Below are 19,780 nucleotides of genomic sequence, written 5' to 3' on the forward strand. Positions count from 1 at the left end.
GTATCTTTTCACTAATTACCAACTTTAAAAAACGGAGATAACATAGCTTTAATCGTTTTGTCTACTGTTTATTTGGAAGTTGGAATCTAAAATCTAGGGACTCATCAACAACATAAAGGAATTGTTTTTAAACAGCTTTTTGGTGCAGGGTTTTAGGGCTCATTTCACTTGTTTTGAAATTTCACCTCTCAAAGAGGATGGAGGTGTAAGTTAGCCCCAGTTTGCCAGATACCAGCTTTTAAGCCTGTTGTGGTCTGTGAATATGAGCAACAAGTTAACGCACGATCCCAGCAGTTCCAGCTCGGTCAGAGACTCCCCACCCTCACAAGACAAAAGCGAACAAACTTTAGGAGCGCTGCTAGGACGACTATGCGAACGCTGCTCTTGGTTTGTGTTTTTAAAGAGCATCTCCGAGAAAACGGGTTTGGAGCGTGGAAGTCAACTGTGGTGCAGTCCCGGAGGGGGCTTGCATTTGTCCCTTGTAGCAGCCTTTGCACCGCACCGTGGGTGCCAGGAGCAGCGTGTGCTTCCCGCTGCCGCTCTCCGCTCTCGCAGGCGGCTCTGGTCGAGGCTCGGCGCTTCTGGGTCTCGGCCGGCAGCGGCGGAAGCCCACGAGCAGGGACAATCCTTGTCCTGATGCTCCCCCATCCGACAATTTCTGGGTGTCTCCCTTCGCACAGCCGACTCTTTTCCCGTTATTTCCATCGGGTTTGGTTCCTGCCCGCGCCGCGGGGCCGTCAGCGCCCGGGCGGGGGCCGGCCGGCAGCGCGGCACGGCAGCGCGGCCGGGACGCGCCGGTTCCGCGGGGCCGCTCCGCGCCCGCGCCGCCCCGGCCCCCGCGCCGCGGGGCGGCCGCGCTGCCGCGGGCGGGGCGGGGCGCGGGGGCGGCGCGGTGCGCGGGCGCGGGGCGGTGCGCGGGCGGGCGGGGGGGCGCGGGGGGCGGCGCCGGCACTCGGCGCTGACAGCCACATGCCGCCCTGCCTGAAAAGGCTGCGAGGCGCCGGCGGGGAGGGAGAGGAGGCGCAGACGGCGCCCCAGCCCGCACCACCGCCGCCGCGCCCCGGGGGATGCCGAGGCGCCGGCCCCGCGGGTCGCCCTAGGGGAGAGGCGCTCCGCCGGCACCGCCCGCCCCGCAGCCCCGGTGCGGGCAACGCCGCCGCCCCTCGCTGAGCCCCGCCGGAGCTGGTCGCGAGTGGGGCGCCCACACGGGGCGCGGCGCGCCCGGGGTAGAGAGGCGAAGCCCGGCCCCGCAGCCTCGGGTCTTGCGTTGGGGGTTTCGGGTTTTTTTATAATTTGTTCCGGAGGATGGATACGTTTCTTCTCGCCTGGGTATTTCTAGGGCTGTGCTTGCCCGGCTCTGGAGGCACGGCGGAGACAGGTAAGGCGCCGTCAGGAATGGGGCATGTCCCCGTCCGCCCAACTTTCGGGTTCCCGGGCGCGGTCCCGGTCTCACGCGTAGATGCTTTGCGTGGGAATAAATTTAGGGAGTGCATGAGCGATCGGCCGCGCCAAGCAGCTTTCGCAGCACGGGTTCTGGAGGGGCTCACGCGTACGGCGGGGCGGGGATGGCGCACCCCGGCAAGGAGCGCAGCGGCTGCAGCCGCGCGGCTCCCAGCGCCCGGCGTGGAGGGGCGAGGGGATGGAGCCGCACTGGAAAGTTGCGTGCTGTTTTTTGGGGAGCTGCGGGGAAGGGAGGGGAAGCGGTAGGGACCAGCCACATGTCAAACATCCGCATCCGAATGTCCGCGGCCCCGCGCCGGTTGCAACCTCGGGAAACTTTAGGTGAGAAACTAAAATCGTCTGGCGGAGCAGGCGGCCGGGGCCGTGCAGAGCTGGGAGCGGGCGAAGCTTGGCGGCGGCGGCACCCTCGGGAAAGGCTGCCCGCGGTACGTGCGGGACCTGTACGCACTTTGCAAACGCTGAGCTGTCCCGGGACAAGGCGGGTTCATGGCACGTACTGGGACGCGAGTGTGTTTTTCTGTTCCTCGCTGACGAGCTAGGCTGGACAGTCAGGAGGTGAAGGGATGAAACCCGTCTTCACGTTGCTTCGGCATAGGGACAGGAATGGGGCAGGCTGACGCTGGGCCCTGTGCCCCCCAGCTATTGGGTTTGAATCTCGCTAGTGGGGGCAACAGGGTCCCTACCTGGAATAGTCTCTGGAGGAAAAGGATTTGCCGTCCAGTGCTCTCTCGGGGCTTCTTCCGTGCTCAGGAGCTGTCTGGCAGGACGGTAGTGCCAAGCCAGCAGCTGCTGAGCTGTGGATTTGCCTTCCCGTTAGTCGGGGCCTCGGGACATGGCTCAGGGCCCTGAGCTGCGGTCTGACCCGAGCAGCCTTAGATGATGGCAGAGTACATTCCGCCTTCTGCCCCGGAGCTGTGTGGCCACCCAGCTTCCCCTTGAAAAGGGGAGGTGAGAGAGTCTCTGCCGGCTGAGAAAATCCCTCTTTTGCTGTGCGAAGCACAGACATTACTGATAAACATTCAGCTGCCGGTTGGCATCATCTCCTTCCCTACGGTTAAAAAGGAAAGACAAAAAAAACCCATCTTTTGTTCAAGCAGGAAAACGAATAGGCACTTGATGGGATTAAGAGAAAGGGCAGTGTCCTGGGAGCCCCTTGCTAAGTGCAACAGTGATTTCAGATGACCCCCTGTTGCAGAAGCAGTGTCTGATCTCCTGGAGTAGGTTTTGTGCTGTGGCAGATCGGGCTGTAAGCTGAGGCTGGCTCCTGAGGGTGCACTGGCCAGTCTGGCTGTGATCCCTGTGGCCGCTGAGCCCGAGTGTGTGCCTGCGTCCATGTGTTCACCTCCTTCTATCCTGGAGTGAGCTCGGCATCAGGACTTAACTAGGAAGAGGTTTGAGCAAACCGTGTCCCTCAGGCCATTCAGGCGCTGTAAGCAGTGTTTATTTGAATGCGGGGTTTTCCCGGCTAAGCAGAGCATCACATGGTGTTGGAACCAGCGAGGAAGTTGTCTCTCTGTGGCCGACACCAGCGGTGGTTTGCCGAGATAATGATGTGTGGCTGCAAATCCGGTCAAATGACTTTATTGCCAGCACAGTGAGCAAAGGTACGGGGTAATGGGATGCAAACCTCGATCAGGCTACACTCAGCTTCAGTAAATTAGCCAGCCTAGTAAGGGAAACATGCCAGAGGTAGATGGATTTATGTTTCAGTCTGGTGTATCTGAAAGCCTTCCCCCATTATGGAAGTCCCTCTTTAGGTTCCCTAAGGGAGGTTAGTAGAGAGGGGAGACGTTTTTAATAGACAATAATATGATAATCCACATAGAAAAAAACCTCATGCAATATTTCTACAGTAAGAGATAAACAGTGCAGCTGCCAATTTGTATGTAGCCAAGCAAACCCTGAGATAACCATGGAGGAGAGTGGGTGTGAGACCTGTGAAGATAAATCTGAAGGTTCGATGGCTGTGTGTTTTTCATTTTCCCGTAAAAAGCAATGAAGTAAGAAAGTAACAGATTTGAGTGACCCAAGTACTGAGCCGTTCAGATGATGTTTATGCAGCTCTGAGCAAATCTCACTCTGAAGCCTTCCAAATAGTTTACTTAAAAGCTATTATTTTTAGTAGTGACTTAGGAGATGTAGCAAGGTGGGGAATGGGACCAAAACAAATTGCTGCAAAGCAAGCGCACGGCCACACATACAAACATGCACACACACACCCACACAAGCACTGAGTGTAGTGCCTTATGCCTGTGTGGTGTTAACTCAGCTCTTACTGGAAACAAAAGCTTTTTTAGACTAGGAATCAGATAACCGTCAGAGCATCACTGAAAACCATTGATACAAGCTCGGTGGGGGGCTCTGATCCAGGTTAGGGTGCTGCATTTTGTTTTCCTGGTTTTACTGCTACAGAAAATCATGTATGTGGTGTCTGCAGTGACAGGCATGCATATTGGTCCCAGAAGGCTCTATGGAGGTGCTTCCCATCGCCCCCCCTTGCTCCTTCTGCACCCCCCCCCCCACCTCCCTCTCCCTCCCCCCTCCCCCTCCTTCCCAATGTCTTCTCTCTGTTTGGTACCTTGTGTGTGGCTTTAGAAGGTTAAAAAGAGAAAGCACCCCTGGGCTGGAGAAGGCAGCACTTCCCGTCCCAGCAGGCGGGTGGGTTGGTTTCTTAGCAGAAACCTCCAGTGCTGCCAGGCACTGGGACATGGTGGCCTTGTACTGCAGATAGCTTGAGAGGAGAAAGCATCCTTCATGGGGTTTAGGAAGCTGTCAGGTTCAGATAAGGCTGGGATCCTATCCTGTGGGACCCCCAGTTGTATTAATAAGGAAAAATTAATTTTTAAGCACTGGGATTGCTGCCAAATTATATGACCTCTGACAGACCAGCTGTGCTAGGAAAATAAATTGTCTACATCTGAGACCCATGATCCTATCTGAAATCAAAATAGAAAAAAAGTTGTCATTTAGCTACGGTGGTGGGGGCAGATTGCAGCAACCTGAGGGCAAACTGGAAGCTGTTAAACTTGTTCTCCATTGTGTAGTGAAGTCACCACCACCGTGCCCCCATGGAGCCTTGGGAATACAGTTGTCGAATCCGGGAAGTGCAGAGAGCTGATGTGCCTGCACACACCCAAGCTGGGGCTGATGGTGCCAGCACCGGGGCGGGGGCAGAAGTGGGGTGTGCACGTTTCCAGCTTCATCCTCACTCTGTAACAGCCCTTTGACACATTTCTAATTATAATACACACACACACAGACAAAGAGGTAGCTGGGCTATTTTCGAAATCCCTGTCTACACCCTGGTGGAAACCGCAATACTAGCAACAACATAAATCAGGGCTGTTGCTAACAGTGTTGCACACGGCTTAGCGCTACAGTAGCATGGGTTTAATCACACTCACAATCTGAGGGTCAGCCTGCTCCTTGCCTGAGCCAAAGCACAACCTCGGAAGGCCAGATCCTGAGCCGGGCTTGATGCCTGTGCAGTGAAAAGACACAATCACAGACATGGAGGAGAGGTTTGTCAGCACGAGGTTAGCAGGCACGGGGCCAAACACTCGAAATCACAACTTGGATCTGTAACCCTTTCCATGTGCAAGCGGTGCCCATGAATCAGGGAGGACAGAGTAATGCTGGGAGGCTGAATTCCAGCTACAGCCTTGGTGAGGTGACCTCTTCCCAAGCAGTTTGGGAAAAGGGGTACAAGCAACAAGTTGGCATATAGAATAGCCTGAAGTATAACTTGCAGGGGTGGATGGCTGTAAGGACTTGCTGCCTGGCTGCATCTTCCCCTGTCTTCATACTTGATGAGTCAAAGAAAATGGACTGCAGAGATAAAGTACTGGGTCCAGGTCTTTGAAACCTGCCCTCATTTCTCCCTGTGCATTTGAGACAAAGGCAAGACATCTGCCCAGCTGTTCTGGTGGGTCACCCATCGCTGTGAAATGCTGTCTTTGTAGGGCTTGAATGCTTGCCCTTTTCTATGTCCCCTCTAGGAAGATGGTGAAGCTAAAAGGATGCTGTCCTTTTATTCTGCTTACGTTTTATTGAAAGGCTTCTTTGAACCCCCTTTTTTTTAAAAGGGATGCATGCAGAAAGAGGAAGGAGGAAAACCCCTTCTGCATGTAGACACACACACACACACATAATCTCCCTGATTCCTTCTGTCTCTTCACAGGCACACAGATCTCTACCTTTCCTCTTATACAGAGAGCCGCACCAGCCTTGCTGCTGCCACACATGCACACTTCTGCATCCATCCCTCTGCACCGTCCCTCACAAACCCAGAGACCCTTGACAACTTTCACCCTCATGCACACCCCAAGCTCGCTGCAGCTTTCCTCCCTTTCTGTTTGACTGCTGAATATGTGCTCAGCAGGTAACAATGTGTTTAAGACACTCACCAGAATGTGCAATAACTTTGACAGCGTGCTCAAATCCAGCTGCTGCTGAGCCTCGCCAGCAGCACCAAAGGCTGAAGCCACTACTGCTCAGCACGTGCATAGAGGGACCCATGGCAGGGCTCTCTGAGTGGCTCAGGTGGGGCTGCTTCCCTCCTCCCCCATCCGTGGGGCTCTTTGCAGCCAAGGTGCTGCACTGTGCTCTGAGGCGCCAGCAGGGCCCCTGGGAGGGAGGGCCAAGCCAGGGGTGTTGTGAGATTGAGAGGCTCTGCCAGCTGCTGTGGGAAACAGTCAGGGGTAAACTGCTGCTGCCTGATGGGGAAAAAAGGATTTCGTTTCAGAATGCACCCTGACAGATGAGTTCAAAAGGTGTGAGGAAGCTGGGAGGGTGTGGGGGGAGATGAGAGATGAGATAAGCTTTTTTTTTCTTGTTGGAATTTTTGTAATAATTATACTAATTAGTATTTCAGAGGCACTGAACACCTCTCATCAAGCCTGAAGCTCTTTAGAGAGGAATCCTGAGGGAATCCTTTTTCCATGTGTACAACTAGAAATGTCTCTTGTCTCCATGGCCTTTAAATGAGTTTGTTATTGACGGCATTAATGGGGATGGCTCAGCAAATTTTCACTATCATATTTTTTCCTCATGTAGCCTATAGGTAGGGTGGCAGGCTGCCATGCAGGAAGGTTCAAGCTTCTGTTTCCCTGCCTGCAGTACTGGAGAGTTTTACTCAGAAACTGCCTGACTGCTTGAGTGTCTCCTAAAGCTGCCACGTATTCCTGGGAGATGACAGTGTGTTTCCATGAGATTTCAAGCCCCTGGGAGCCTAACAGAGAGGCAGGCATGATTTCTCCAAGTTCAAAATGCAGTTATCTGCTTCCCTTGCATGTGTACGCGCACACTTGCATGCTCTCCGGGATGATTACTGGAGCAGCCAGGAGTTGTAATTCCAGACCCACAGATTACATTCACTGGCAAGCTGGGAGAATTGTGTGTACACGTATCTATAGAAAGACTATCACTATTAAGTTGGTTATCCAACTGGAATTGCATTTACCTCTGATATAAGATGACAAATAATAAAGTTAGTGAAGATGGATAAACACTATATAAAATCTCATCAAAGATATGAGAGAGAGGTTGGACAGGATGGACATTTAAAGGTCAAGGTTGTCACTGGCTCAATTGGTATAGAGCAATGTCAGCCCCTGGAAGGTGGCTATCCGGAACCCCGGGGGTAGAAATCAGCTGAACTCCAGTGGTTCCAAAGCAAATTACCTGGATTTGCATGCAGGATTTGGCCCTCTCATTTTCCATGGTGAAGCTTGAGTAGGTCTCTATTTCAAGGTTTCTACTTAATTCTTTTGTGGATTAATATGGGGCGGGGGGGGGAAGTGCAGTTATCAGAAGTCTCCAAATCTTCTCTCTCTCTCTCCCTTCAACATTCCCTTCTTATTTAAAAATAATTTGAAATTATCTTTTTTTTTTTTTTTCAAAGGCTCAGAGCTAAAATCTTCCATTTGCTGAGCTTTTTGGTGTTCCCCTTTCACTGCTGTCCAGTGCTATAAAATGAATATATTGCATCCTTTCCCAGTTGCCTTAGGAAGCAGTCAAATGGCTGCATTCCTCAACTGATGGATTGGTGCGTTCCTTTCTTGCTTAAGCCCAGACAGTGTTTTATGAGCTTGTCTCATGACAGGCTTGAGACACTTTGAATTGAACACAATCCTAGTTCAAATCACAAAAGCAGTCTTTAAATTCTACTTCTCTGTGTCACTACTTTAAAGTGAAATTTTACTTAAACTGGTAAAATTCCTCAATTGAATGTTCAGGAGACTCTCCCTGATTGTGTGAAATCTCAAGATGTGGATGTGGGTAGTGCTCGGGAATGAAATGTGCATGTAAGAGCCTTCTGTTGTTTGGGTATGTTTGTCCGTTAATTTGTTCAGGAAGCCTTTGAAACTTTATCTTGCAATCCAAAGCAAACACATTTCTGCTAAAATGATCTATGCTACTGGGGATAAAGCATCTAATCTTATTAGCTTCCTCTGCACTATGTCTCTCTCCTTGGCCAATGGTTAAACTGTATGATTTAAGTCTGAGTTCATATTTTGTGTTCCTGTGTCCTGCAAAAGTTGTGCTCTGTGGTTTGGGGTGAGATCCCCTGCCACGTTAGCTGTGCCCAGCCAGGGTGAGAGCTCAGGAAATGAGGCAGGATGAGCATTAATGATAACGAATCCTTGGCAGAAGAGATCTGTTTGTCTCCTCCATACCAGGGTTTGGCAAAGTGCTTGGACATGCATGGACCTTGAAAAGCTCTGATCTTTGAAGAGCTGTGTGACAAACAACTGAAACATGGGTTTCCTCCACGAGGGCTCGGGCCAGGCTCAGCAGCCCTGAGAGAAGTTGGGCATGTATAACAGCACCTGTATTTTGCTGTGCTGAAAGAGGGTTGGCAGGGCAGATCTCCTCTGCCCAGTGCTGAATCCTGGGACAGTGCTCAATCAGTGCTGAATCCTGGGACATGAAAATCTCCTGCAGTGGCTGAATGAGAGTGTGAAGTAGAGCTGGAGGACCTCATGCCAGGAAGAGAAATTACAAGACTAGGCAGTGCCTCTGCCTGTTGTGGAATGCCCACGTCTCTCTCCCTTGTTCTTTGCTGTCCTCAAAGGCTGCTCTTTTCAAGCAGCACAGACAGTGATGCTGCTGCTGCTTGTAAGGCATCCAGAACACCTTAATTTTTGTGTGCAGCCCTGAAAGATATCCCTAAAGTAAACTGAGCTCAACAGATCAAAACACGTGGTAGTTTTGTGCTGGACACTACAAGCTCTGAGAAGCTGTAGTATGTATGTTTGTTGTGAAATGGGCCTTTCTGGTGATGATTATTTTTGTTACAGGCAGAGTTGGCTTTAGTTTCTGTGTGGAAGATCCAACAATAACAGTGAGCCCTGCTCTCCTGGGGTGAGGGAAATCCAGAGGGGTTTAATCGGCAGGAAATTCAAGTAGGAGAATGCCCTGCTCCCGGCCTAAGGTTTCAGCATGTACCTGATGAGCTGCAGAGCTGAAAAGCCCCAAGTATAGGTGAAGGGGCCTAGCTGTTATTTTTGGGTCCTCTGAGTGATGATTGCTTGTTGTGGCCTGGGGGAGGCAGGAGGAGACTTCATCAAGCTGGGTGTCAGCAGCAGGTCAGGGCAGAGAAAGAGAAAGAGGGGTCTGCCTTGTAAAGGGTGAGGAGCTCAGCTGCTGATACCTATCTCCATGGGAAACTTTGGAGTTGGCCACTGTACAATGCAGCATTTGCAGGATTTTGCACCTCATGACTTTCTCCAGGTCTTCTTTTCCCATCCCTGTGGCTTGGTTGTCATCCTCTGGTGTAGTTGCCCTGTTGGAGTGGCCCTGCATGGAGGAAGTTGCAGGGATAATTTGCGCTATGGTGAACCTTAATGAAAAGAGGAGTCTGCAGATTTCCCAACCTGACCATAGTATACTCCAACACTGCCAAGGAGTATTGACCTCTCTAGCCTCCCTTGAGGAGCCCTGCTGCTCTCCTGTGGCCTTGTTGGCACAGCACTCCTCTGATCTCTCTACCATGTGGACTGGCAGGGGCCCCAGCAGTTTGCTTTCAATGCCTGCATTTTGCTTACTGAGCAACGGGATGTCCCATGCACCTGGCAGACTTGGCTTGTACTTCAGAATTTAATTTTAATTTTATTAAGTGAATTCAGGGCTGGCAAAAGCTGCTGAAGCCCATTAGCTATGGAACACATCTTGCTTCCAACGCATACAGACTGAGCAGTAGCCATGACACTAACCTTTTCTTTTTTTTTTTTCTTTTGCATGGATGCAATGCATCAGTTTGTAAGAATCCATTTACATAGCAGTTTGAGCCTCTACTGTATACAAAGCAGGCCATATTTTATACAGAAGGACAGTGGTTGACATGACTGCTGAGTCAAACTCTATGCCCATCAGTAGGCATGGTGACAGATTTTTTTTGTTCTTATTGGAGGTGTTCACCTGCTAGATACCTGTGAGTCAAAAGAGAAAAAGCCCAACAGAACAATTACATAGATATTGAAGTAATTTTGGCTCTTCAGATAACTCTAAGAAGTCTTGAGTTCTTGGTATGCTATTGCCCACCATGTGGGCAAGGCAGTGCTGTACTCAAGTAGCCCCCTTCATTTGTGTGGACATCTTAGGTAGGAATGAATGAGAAGATAAAATATGTTTCTCTGAGAGACACAGATAAGCTTTCCTGCAGGTGGGAGGCTTTCACTGCTCCAGGAAGATGGTGACATTTTCCTGGTGATACCTGAACACCTGAGGGATGTGGCTGGTGCTTGTGTTTACTTGGGAGGTTCACCTGCTTGTCCTGTTTTGCTGGAGAGAGCTGGGCTCCAGCCCCTCTCACTCAGGCTGTCCTCACTGCCACCAACAGACTAATTTGGGCACCAATCTGGCCTGAAATTAGGATCAAGACTAGGATTTTCTTTAGCTCAGTCCTACTGAACTGCGATGGCCTTGCAGGGCAAAGAAGTTTCAAGGTCAGGGTAGAACTGTGCTCTGCTCCTGAATTCATTTGTTGGGGAAGAGCTGACATCTCTGTTCACATGACAGTTCCCCTCCAACTGGTTGAGTTGCAGGGGCTCAGAGGGTGCTTATGGTATCTGGCATGAGTAAGGGGCTAGCAGCTTCTGAGTGGTGGGTGATGTTGGTGGTATCAGCCTAGCGGGTAGCATGTGTGTGAAAGCTGGAGAGACGGGGAGGGAACCACGAGGTGTGGAAGGATTGACTGTATTTTCATTGTTTCGAGACTTTGCCCTTTCCAAGAAAAATAATCTGCAGCTTGAATATTTTTCTTTGCTGGAGGGGGTGGACATGTGTGCAAACGAGGTGTGAATTTTTATGAGAAGGTGTGAAAGTGCGTACATGAGTGAAGTGTGAATTACACGTCTATTTGTACATTGATGTCAACAAGTCCATGAATTTCTTCTTTCCACGTGAATGTCTCTTTCTCTCCCTCTCTCCAAACCCACATAAACATATGTGTGGGCAAATATGCCTTCCTGAGAGAAGATATTTGTGCAAGAATGTAGGTTTGTAAATGTTTGTGTGTTGAGCAATCTCTCCTGTGGAACAAAACCAGATGTTTTTTGGTATTCTCAGCTCTTCATGGCAGTGCTGCATTTTTTCCCCTCGTATTTTTCAGGATACTTACAGGATTATTTTAAGAAAAAGGGAAGGCTGCAGATCTGCCTTTGGGTGTGTGCGAAGAAAGTTATTTTGAAGAATGAATGTGTTAGAGGGCATGAAAAACACGGGGGAAACTGAGAGTTTTTCCACAGCAAAGAAAGCCTTGCTGGCCCATGAAGGGCCCTCCTGTTGCCCTTGTTTTTGCACAGGACACGTGCATTATCTGCAGGCAGCGTGCAGGCAGCAGGTTGTTTATTCAAAGTGCTTTTTTTCCAGGAAGCATTACTGCTGAGGGGTCCTGCCTGACTCCTGCTGCTCGTCTTGGCTCTGGCAAGAGAGCAGTTTGAACACAGGCTGGGATGTCCCTACCGAGAGCTGGTGGACTTGTGACAGCCTGGCAGGGGACACCCCTGGGACCTGGCAAACCCTGTGGCAGAGGAACAGAGCCAGACCCACAGCAAGGGGTTGAGGCCACACAATCTGCACTGCTTTGCTTCTCCTGGGTGGTCCTGGGGCTTTGCAGTGAGTGCTGCTGTGGAGGGAGAGGAACAACCCTCAGGACCAAGGCAGGGGGAACACCATGGAACACACCATAACTCATGGAGCTGCTGGGATGTGTGGTTACCCTCCTATATCAAGGGTGATGCTTCTCTGTGCCTTGGCTCTCTTGGGGGTGTGGGTTGTGCTGCAGCCTCCATCTCAGGGCATGCAAACTCGGGCCTTGGGAAAACCCGTTTGCACCCTCCTGCATGTCCAGGGTCTGATGGTGGGAACATCCCATGAAGGTTTTCATCCCACATTGTATTCCACTACTTATTGTCAGGGAGGAGAACTTTCCACAATGTGGGACCAGGGTAACCCCGTATGCCTGCCAGCCTGCCCTAGGAGGGACTTAGGGTTTTGTTGGGTTTTGTCCATTTTGGTGGGTTTTGTGTGTTTTGCTGGGTATGAAGAGGCAACACTGTCTTTTGGGGGCAGCTGTTGCAGCCTGTGGGCCTGGATGCTGATACAAGGGGATGGCAGGGGAATAGGGAAAGCAGGAGACACAATGGGGGCCCCATGGAGAAAGGGACTTTGGGATTTGTAATGCGTTATCAAGTGACCCCGTGATGCAGATTTTCCTCCCAGCAAGTAATGCAATAATAAATTTGATTTTAGCATTCATGAGATTAAATGTTTTTTTGATTACAAAATCACCCTCTAGGGCCTGTTCTAGCCCAAAGCTGAGAGAGCTTCCTCTGCTTACCACGCAGCCATTGCCAGCCATTTGTGGGCTAGTCCCACAAAACCACCACTGCTGATTATCTGTGTCTGCAGCTCCAGTGGATGGGTTAGCTTGCAGCTCTGCTGAGATGTGTTTTCTGGGGCAGGCGGGTTGGGGAGGGAGTGCACAGCAAATGGAGAGGGGTTTTTATGGGGTTGCAGGCTGGGGACAGGAAGGACAGGTACTGTCCTTAGCTTTGTCACACCATGCTGGGGGGTCTGGGCCCACCAGCATCCCTGACATGCCTCAGTTTCCTTCCCTGGAAACTACACATCTTTCTGTTCTCCTGCAGCTGAATTGAATTTGTAGTGTCTAAATTCTGGTGTCTCCTGAGGCAGCTGTGGGAGACTGACACAGAGCAGCTTGCAAAGGAGGCAAAAGAAGGGATAAAATGAGGCAGCTACAGATGATCTGATATCAATCTGTCTCTTACTTTATGGCTCTGTAATTGCCTTGGCAAGAGCATTCATTTCTCTTTTCTGGTCTGTGTGAAATGTGGTATGTAAGTGTGGCAGGAGGTGGAGGGGAAGGAGTCTATTTGTTCTGCAGAACAAATCTCCTTGCCCAGAGATTAATATCAGTATTAGAGTACCAAAGGGATGTCAATGGCCTGGAGAATGGTCTTTATCAGACCACTCCTATCAGTGGCCCGGGGAGACCTGCTGTGCACACCTGATGCCCAGAATGTCTTTCAATGCCTTGTTCCCTTCTGTGTCTCTGCAGCTCAGCCATGCGGGGGTCGCCTGAACTCCAAGGATGCTGGGTACATCACCTCGCCAGGGTACCCCAATGACTATCCCTCCCACCAGAACTGTGAATGGGTCATCTACACCCCTGAATCCAACCAGAAGATTATCCTCAACTTCAACCCTCACTTCGAAATCGAAAAACATGACTGCAAGTAAGAGCCTTCCTCTTACTCTCTAGTACAGAGTTACCTCCTCTTTCTGCTTTTGCCTAGTGGTATCTTGTACTTCCTTCCACTTGAAGTCAAGCGTCACCCTGAGCCCCCACAGTGCTGCATCTCCTTACCTTTCCAGAGCCAGGGCTCCCTCTGAGGTTGTAAGATGCTGCTTTGGACCCATAGGATGAGCCTACTCTGCAATGAACCTGTGGTTCTTAACTTGGCCTGATACCACCTGAAAGCAAGATCCAAATGGTTAAATGGTTAAAAGGCCATTGTTTTTTCTGTGTTGAAGTAGCTTCACTCTTCTTTTGAACCCTGCTGGGAGAGCAGAGCAATTTCCTGGTGTGTAACTAGGCAGAGGTATGGCAGAGTGCCCTGTGGCTGGAGACAGATTCAGGCCATGTGAGGCTGAAGGCATGGTGGTCTGAGGTGTTTGGGCTGGATCTGACTTCCCATAGTGCTTTTGCTGCTATGTTTGGTAAACTGGGGAGATGGGGTTTTTTGCCTTTTATTCCCTTTTTCTTCTAAGAAAGGCCCCAGAAACTAGATGTCTGGGAAAAACAATTAACAACTAGTAAAGAATAATTAAAGGCATCAAAGGGCACCATAAAAGGCTGAGTTAATAACATGGTCTCAGCAGACATAGAAACCTGAGGGTTTCATCTGGAATCCACAGCCAGCTACAGGGATGCCTGAGTGTGAAGGAGCTTGGGGTCTCCAAAAACAGGCCTGACATAGCAGTCCTGCTTGATACACTGGTCCTGTTGATTAGAAGGGGGTTGCATATGAAGAGGGAAACTCTGTTTGTGAAAAAGGACAAAGGAACAGGGGAAGCATTTATGGGGCTGCAAAATCAGTCCTGCAGAGAACAAAGAATTCAGCATGGGTTTGATGATGTACTGAAGGTTATGAAGTGCAGAGCTGGATCCTCAGCTATCATAAATCAGCATAGCTCCTCTAACTCTAATGAAGGTGTGCTGATTGATGTCTTTGGGGAGCTTGTCACCCCCTACAGATAAAGTCTGGGCTAATAAGGCTTTGAACACCATGAACTCTCCTGAAGTCACTGTGTGTGCAAGGTGTTTAGCGCTTTGCAGGATCAGGCCTGTGTATAAAGAAGGGAGAAGGTACAGAAAGGCTTAAAGTGGGCATAGATGAACACAACAAGGCCTTGCAGTGGATGTGAGAATGATAGTTGCTATCAGATTTTATTGCTGCTTGCATAAGATGCTGAACTGCACAGCCTCCTCGTAGCTAATGCAGTTGCCCCAAATTCACAGCAATAAAGCTGTATAGGCCCACATTTGCAGTCTGGAGAGTATGCTGTACGTACTGGGTAGGACAGTGTTGTGTGCAGGGCAGGGATCAAACTGGGCAGGAAGGACTCCAGCTTCTGCCTCTTCAAAGTCTCAGGCAAGCAAAAACAGGTTGGTCAGAGAGCTGGAAATCCCCATGGGCACCAGGCTTTTCCTCCACCTGTAGGAAGGTGCCACTCTGAGCATCTTGTGCAACTTTTGCCATGTTTTGCTGCCTGTGAGAGAGCATTGTCTGGTCCCAAGCTGCAGGTGGTGTGTTCAATAGGACTGCTTGAGCTCTGGGGGTGTTAGTTATCCCTTTGCTGCTTTTTGCTGTACTGATTGCTGAGGCAATCTTCTGAGTGGCTGCTGTGTGGTCTCACTCTTTCCTTTTTTGTGTGTACATGCACAAGGGAACTTTTATTAAAGTGACATATGATTTATCCACTGGCTCTTGAGCTTCTGCTGGCCACAGCTGTGAGCTGAGAGCCAAGCTGACTTAAGGTGCTTGCTCTCTCAAGCCAGCACTGAGTAGGAGTGGGTTTGAAAGAGCTTCATGGACAGTGCTTGGTAGGAAGCATAACAGAACAATAAAAACAGTGCATGATAAACATGGCCTAAAAGAAATGGATAGAAGTGAGATTATTTTAAGTGACTGACCAGGACGAGGCAAATTTGGACACTGTGTAAAGCTTGGGCATTAATACATTAAATTACATTACATTAATAATAGGTCACCATCTAGTGAGTGTCAGAGGGTTTTTTTATGAAGAAGCAAAGACCTCATTGCAGCTGCAGGTGTGAACCTTAACAGGAGCAGGAGGTCAGCATCAAAGACAAAGTCTCAGGGCAGAGCCCTTCTTTTGACATCTCATTATTAATATAGAGCACATTCACATCAAGGTGACAGGCAGATGGACTCCATGGAGGCACTCGCTCTCTGGGCAGACAAGGTCCCCTGCTCTGGTGTTGCTACCTGGCAGTTATTGGAGCAACAATGGGGCTAGTCTGTGCTTCCAGCTGCCAGAGGTAAACACCATAACCCCTTCCTCTGTTGCTTCTTCTTTCAACATTTCATTTTACCTTATTAGGCTAAAGTTTCTCCCTCATAAAGCATAACATTTACATTCCTAAAACCCATTTGAAAACCTACAAAAATGTCTCCAAAAGTCTTTTTAGTTTTACTGTGTCCCTTCTGGCCTTCCTTGTATCTGCTTTGGATTTCCCTTTGGGACAGGAGGCATTTCCTCCTATGTTTTGTACTGTGCCTGGCACGCTGGGGACCTCTGAAGAAATGTCAGTGATTTCCCCTTGGCCAGCAGCTGGCTGGAAGGGGCCTATGAACGTGGTGCTGCCTAGATGCCAGAGCAGGAGCTGGCTGCAGAGAACAGCTTCGGCAGTCTGGAGGAGGGTGGAAGCATCAGCCAGGGATGGATGCCCAAGGTGGTAGACAGAGGTGGCTGCTCAGTGCTGCTTGCTGCTGTTGTTCTTTGGAGGCACATCTGGGCTTTTATTTTTCAGATGTGTCCAGCTGCATTAAGTAATTGCTCTCTATCACCACCATCATGAAAGGAGTAATTTGGTGTAATTGAAGCCCTATAACATCTCTCTCTGAGTGCTGTATCTGTGCTCTGAGGAAGTGTCTTGCTTTGGAAGCATGCTAGGTTAAGAAAATTGGTGTCCTCCTGCTGTTGTGGACCAGCAGGGATTCCTGTAGCAGGGAGGGTGGGCATGCTGTGACAGGGAGTAAGGGCCTGGGCCATTGTTTGTGCTGTCCTGCAGCTGTGGGGCCACAGCAACAGAGCCAAAAGGGAAGTTTGATGCTCTGATTAAAGATCTGCTGAGCTATTCGGAAATTATCATCCTAGTGCCTGGCTATTTGTTCCCATCCGTGCTGCGAGTGCAGCTGTAGCTCAGGTACCGCACCCCACACTGGTGTCTGTTCAATGAACAGGGAAGTGGCATCCAGAGGAAAAGAGCAGGCTGCTGCTGTGGTGAAATGTTTCCACTTCTGTGTAATATGGAGGTTGCTGGGCAGTCTTGTGCATGCTGGGATTTATTTGGGATCCCAGGAGTGAACCATTTGCAATAGGCAGGCAACAGGGACTGCCATACCCCCGCTTTTGCAGTCATATAGCTAAGCTGTCCATCCTTACTTGCCATTTTGCTGTACTGTCTGCTCTGCTTGCTTGGAAAATCCAAGTTCAAAACCTCAGCTATGCATGAGTCATTGTGTTTATGACCAACCACCTTTTCTGTTTGTGCCACCCTCCCACTGCTGGTCTTCTCCTTGGAGCACTAAAAGTTCCCTCCTGCGTTTGGGACTGACTCTGCCACCCCCAGCCACACTCAGCTGACCCTACCAGAGTTAGGCTGGGCCATGCACCCGCAGCAGAGGCACATTCCCTCCAGGCTGCAGTGGACATGCTCGTGCTTCCTCTGCCGGCAGAAGACCTTCCAGCTGAGTCATGACATCTTCTCCAGAGGAGCAGTGTTTTAAAAAAGTCAGGCCATGGTCAGTGGATTTTTCTGCAGCCATTTCCAACAGATGCTGCAGCTGGGTTGCGGTCGGTGGGATCCCTGCCTGGGATTTAGGGGGCCGCTGCCGTGGCTCGCAGCCCCCTCTGGTGGCACATGCCAAACGCTGGCGAAAGTTTCTGGAGACAGGGGCTGGGGACTCCCAAAATAGGCTGGAGGTGGCAAACTGGAAATTGAGCTGCAGCCAGACTCTTCCTCCTGACTTTGAGTCCCGCTGTCGAGCCCAGAAGGTTTCAAGAAACAGGAACTTGGGTCCACTGTCATGAGGAAATTTATGTGGTGGTCACCGTGACTTCATAAGTGCCCTAATGGTGCCAAGAGAGTTGAATCATCCTGATGTGTGCTGGATACAGGGCAGGCATGGCAGGAGGAGACATGTCTGCTCCCAGCCTGAAGGCCATAGTGAACCAAGATTTGGCCAGGCAGACAGCAGGCTCCTAGCACCCATCTCGCAGAGCACGGCTGGCCAGGGGATGCTGGCAGCAGCATGCCACAGCACAAAGGGTGAGACATGCAGCTTGGACAGCCAGTGAAGGCTTCTTACGGCAGCATGGCCATCTCCTGAGCATCCAAAAAGCTGGGCACTGGAACAAACCAGCTCTGCATTCTTCCTAGAGAGCCACAGAGACACTGGCTCAAATTCCTTTGAGCTGAGGTGGCAGGCAGAGCTGCATCCAGACTCAGTACCCACAGCCAGGCAGGCAGCTGTGGAAATTCAGCCTGCCTCTCCTGCCATCTCCTTCAAACAAGAGCATAATATTGCCATAAGCCATCCTTCCATCGGTGAAGGTTAAGAGTAGACAAGGCAGCAATCATGGACAGCTAATTAGTAAATGCTTTGAAAAGTATATGCATAAGTAGCTTATTAGCAAACATTTTAGAAACAACTGCAATTCATCTTGTGATTGGCAAAATGCTTAGAAAAGAGAAATACATTTGGAGCACTAGAGAATGCCAGGAGTTGGAGGGGCTCTTTGCTAGGATGCAAGGGGAAGTGACTGCATCTCCTGAAGTACTGGGGGAGTCGAGCTTTAACTTTGCAGTGAGGGGAAGTCAAAGATTAGATGTAAAGGAAGGCATTTGCTTGCTCATACATTTGTGGCATGAGTAGCCAGAAGCAACATTTCTAATGTACAGGAAATTATTCAGTCTGGGTAACATGACACTGCAGCTCAACTTGTCTTCAAATGAGCTTCTACTGTTTTTTAACTCCATCCAGCATCCGCTGTATGGTTCATAATTCCCATCAAACCCGGGTCATTTTCCAAAACGGAACATCAGTGAATGGGTTAGCTGTGATGGTGAGACCAGCCACATGAGTTAACAGCTCAAGGTTGTTCACGTTCCTCTTCTCTGCTTCCCATCTCTGCTTGCTCTGTGGCTGTGCTTCTCTATGCCCCAGAGCCTTTTCCTGGAGGGACAGGCCCAGTCCAGGCCCTGCAGAAGATCGTGGCCCCAAATACACTCTCATGGGGTCTCCTATGACCCGCCAGCTCACTAACATCCGCTGCATGGGAGTCAAATCTCGTTTTGCACCTTGCTTCCTGTTGGCATGTTGACAAATTGAGGGCCAGCTGGTGACACTGGGAACAATAGGATTAGAGACAGAGACCTCTCCCCCTCCTTCCTGCTGTTGAGGAGGAACTGGTAGTTGTGGTGGAGTACTCACTTCTTACTCAGCCTCTCAGTCCAGCGAGGGAAGGAATAGGACCTCACAGCATCTGGAGAGGGAGAAAGCACAGGGCTGGCTATGGTGACTCCTGATTAAGTGGGTTTAGAATTCAGCTAAAACTGTCAGAAATGTGCCTTTTTTGAGCAAGCAATGTAAGCTACACTCCAGCTCTAAATCTTTTGTATCTTAGCAGTCCCTGCTCAGCGCGGAGGCCGTAGGATAGGAGTAGAGCAATCCCACTGGAATGCCTGCTAACCACAGTATTGAGGTGCTCTGGCTTTCAGCAGAGCCTGAGGCCCTTGACTATCTTTGCAACAGTGCTCCAGCTCACGGTGTGACACCAGGTGACACCCTTCACAGAGCCTCATCCCAAACAGGTATCAGGAGCCTAAATAAATGTCTGTGGGACTATGAATCTTGGTCACTTTTCTTGTGTTGTACAGAGGGCTTAGCAATGCTTTTCTACATCATGGGTTTGTTGTCTGGATGCAGGAGTTTGAAGGTTAGTGAATGTAAGGGGAGTACTAGACTTATAAAGTTATCCATTTTTTGTTAAGGACTAGATGCAAAGCCCAGTAAAAGAAATGTGAAATTTTACTTTGATTTACATAGGAGCTAGTTAAGCCTTATAATGAGCAACTGTTTGACTTAGATACTTGTAGCCTTTTAATGGATATAATCCCTATTGTCAGGCTGTAACAGGGGACTCCCCAGCAAATACCAGTTCTGGGAGTTGTGAGATTTGGGTTCTTTCCCTTCCCTGCTATTGATTTACTGTTCCTGCCTTGGTGAATCACTTAAAATTCCCTGTGTTATAAAGAAAAGAAGATCTGGGCATCTGCAGGCATAAAACCCAGCCTAGATAGCTACAGTGCAAAGTACACTCCCTTCCAAAGGCTGCTGAGCAGTAGCACCACACAGGAGTAGGTCAGAGTGCAGCAGAAGACGACCAGTTTATTCTCAGTCTTTTCTGGCTGGGTGTGAATTCTGCAATTAAATATGAATGCAAAATAAAAAGAACAGACTGTTAGGAGCAGACTGAAAAA

The 19,780-nt window shown here is 49.9% G+C and overlaps 1 protein-coding gene across 10 annotated transcripts in view; it reads left to right on the forward strand.

The window, feature by feature from the left end:
• The first annotated feature begins 1,163 nt into the window (after nucleotides 1–1,163).
• The window catches only part of NRP2 (neuropilin 2), an 88,720-nt gene continuing 70,103 nt past the window's right edge, over nucleotides 1,164–19,780 (forward strand). For 4 of the 10 annotated variants that reach the window (XM_030277637.4, XM_030277639.4, XM_072932343.1 and 1 more), the window contains exons 1-2: nucleotides 1,164–1,378; nucleotides 13,046–13,223. In XM_030277637.4, the coding sequence (XP_030133497.3) occupies nucleotides 1,306–1,378; nucleotides 13,046–13,223 (251 nt within the window). In that variant the 5' untranslated portion in view covers nucleotides 1,164–1,305. Of the gene's footprint in view, nucleotides 1,379–1,456; nucleotides 1,783–13,045; nucleotides 13,224–19,780 lie in introns of those variants that run through there. The other 6 variants (XM_072932338.1, XM_072932340.1, XM_072932341.1 and 3 more) reach the window with 2 other exon arrangements.

Source organism: Taeniopygia guttata, chromosome 7 (genome assembly GCF_048771995.1).
Source record: "Taeniopygia guttata chromosome 7, bTaeGut7.mat, whole genome shotgun sequence".
NCBI lineage: Eukaryota > Metazoa > Chordata > Aves > Passeriformes > Estrildidae > Taeniopygia > Taeniopygia guttata.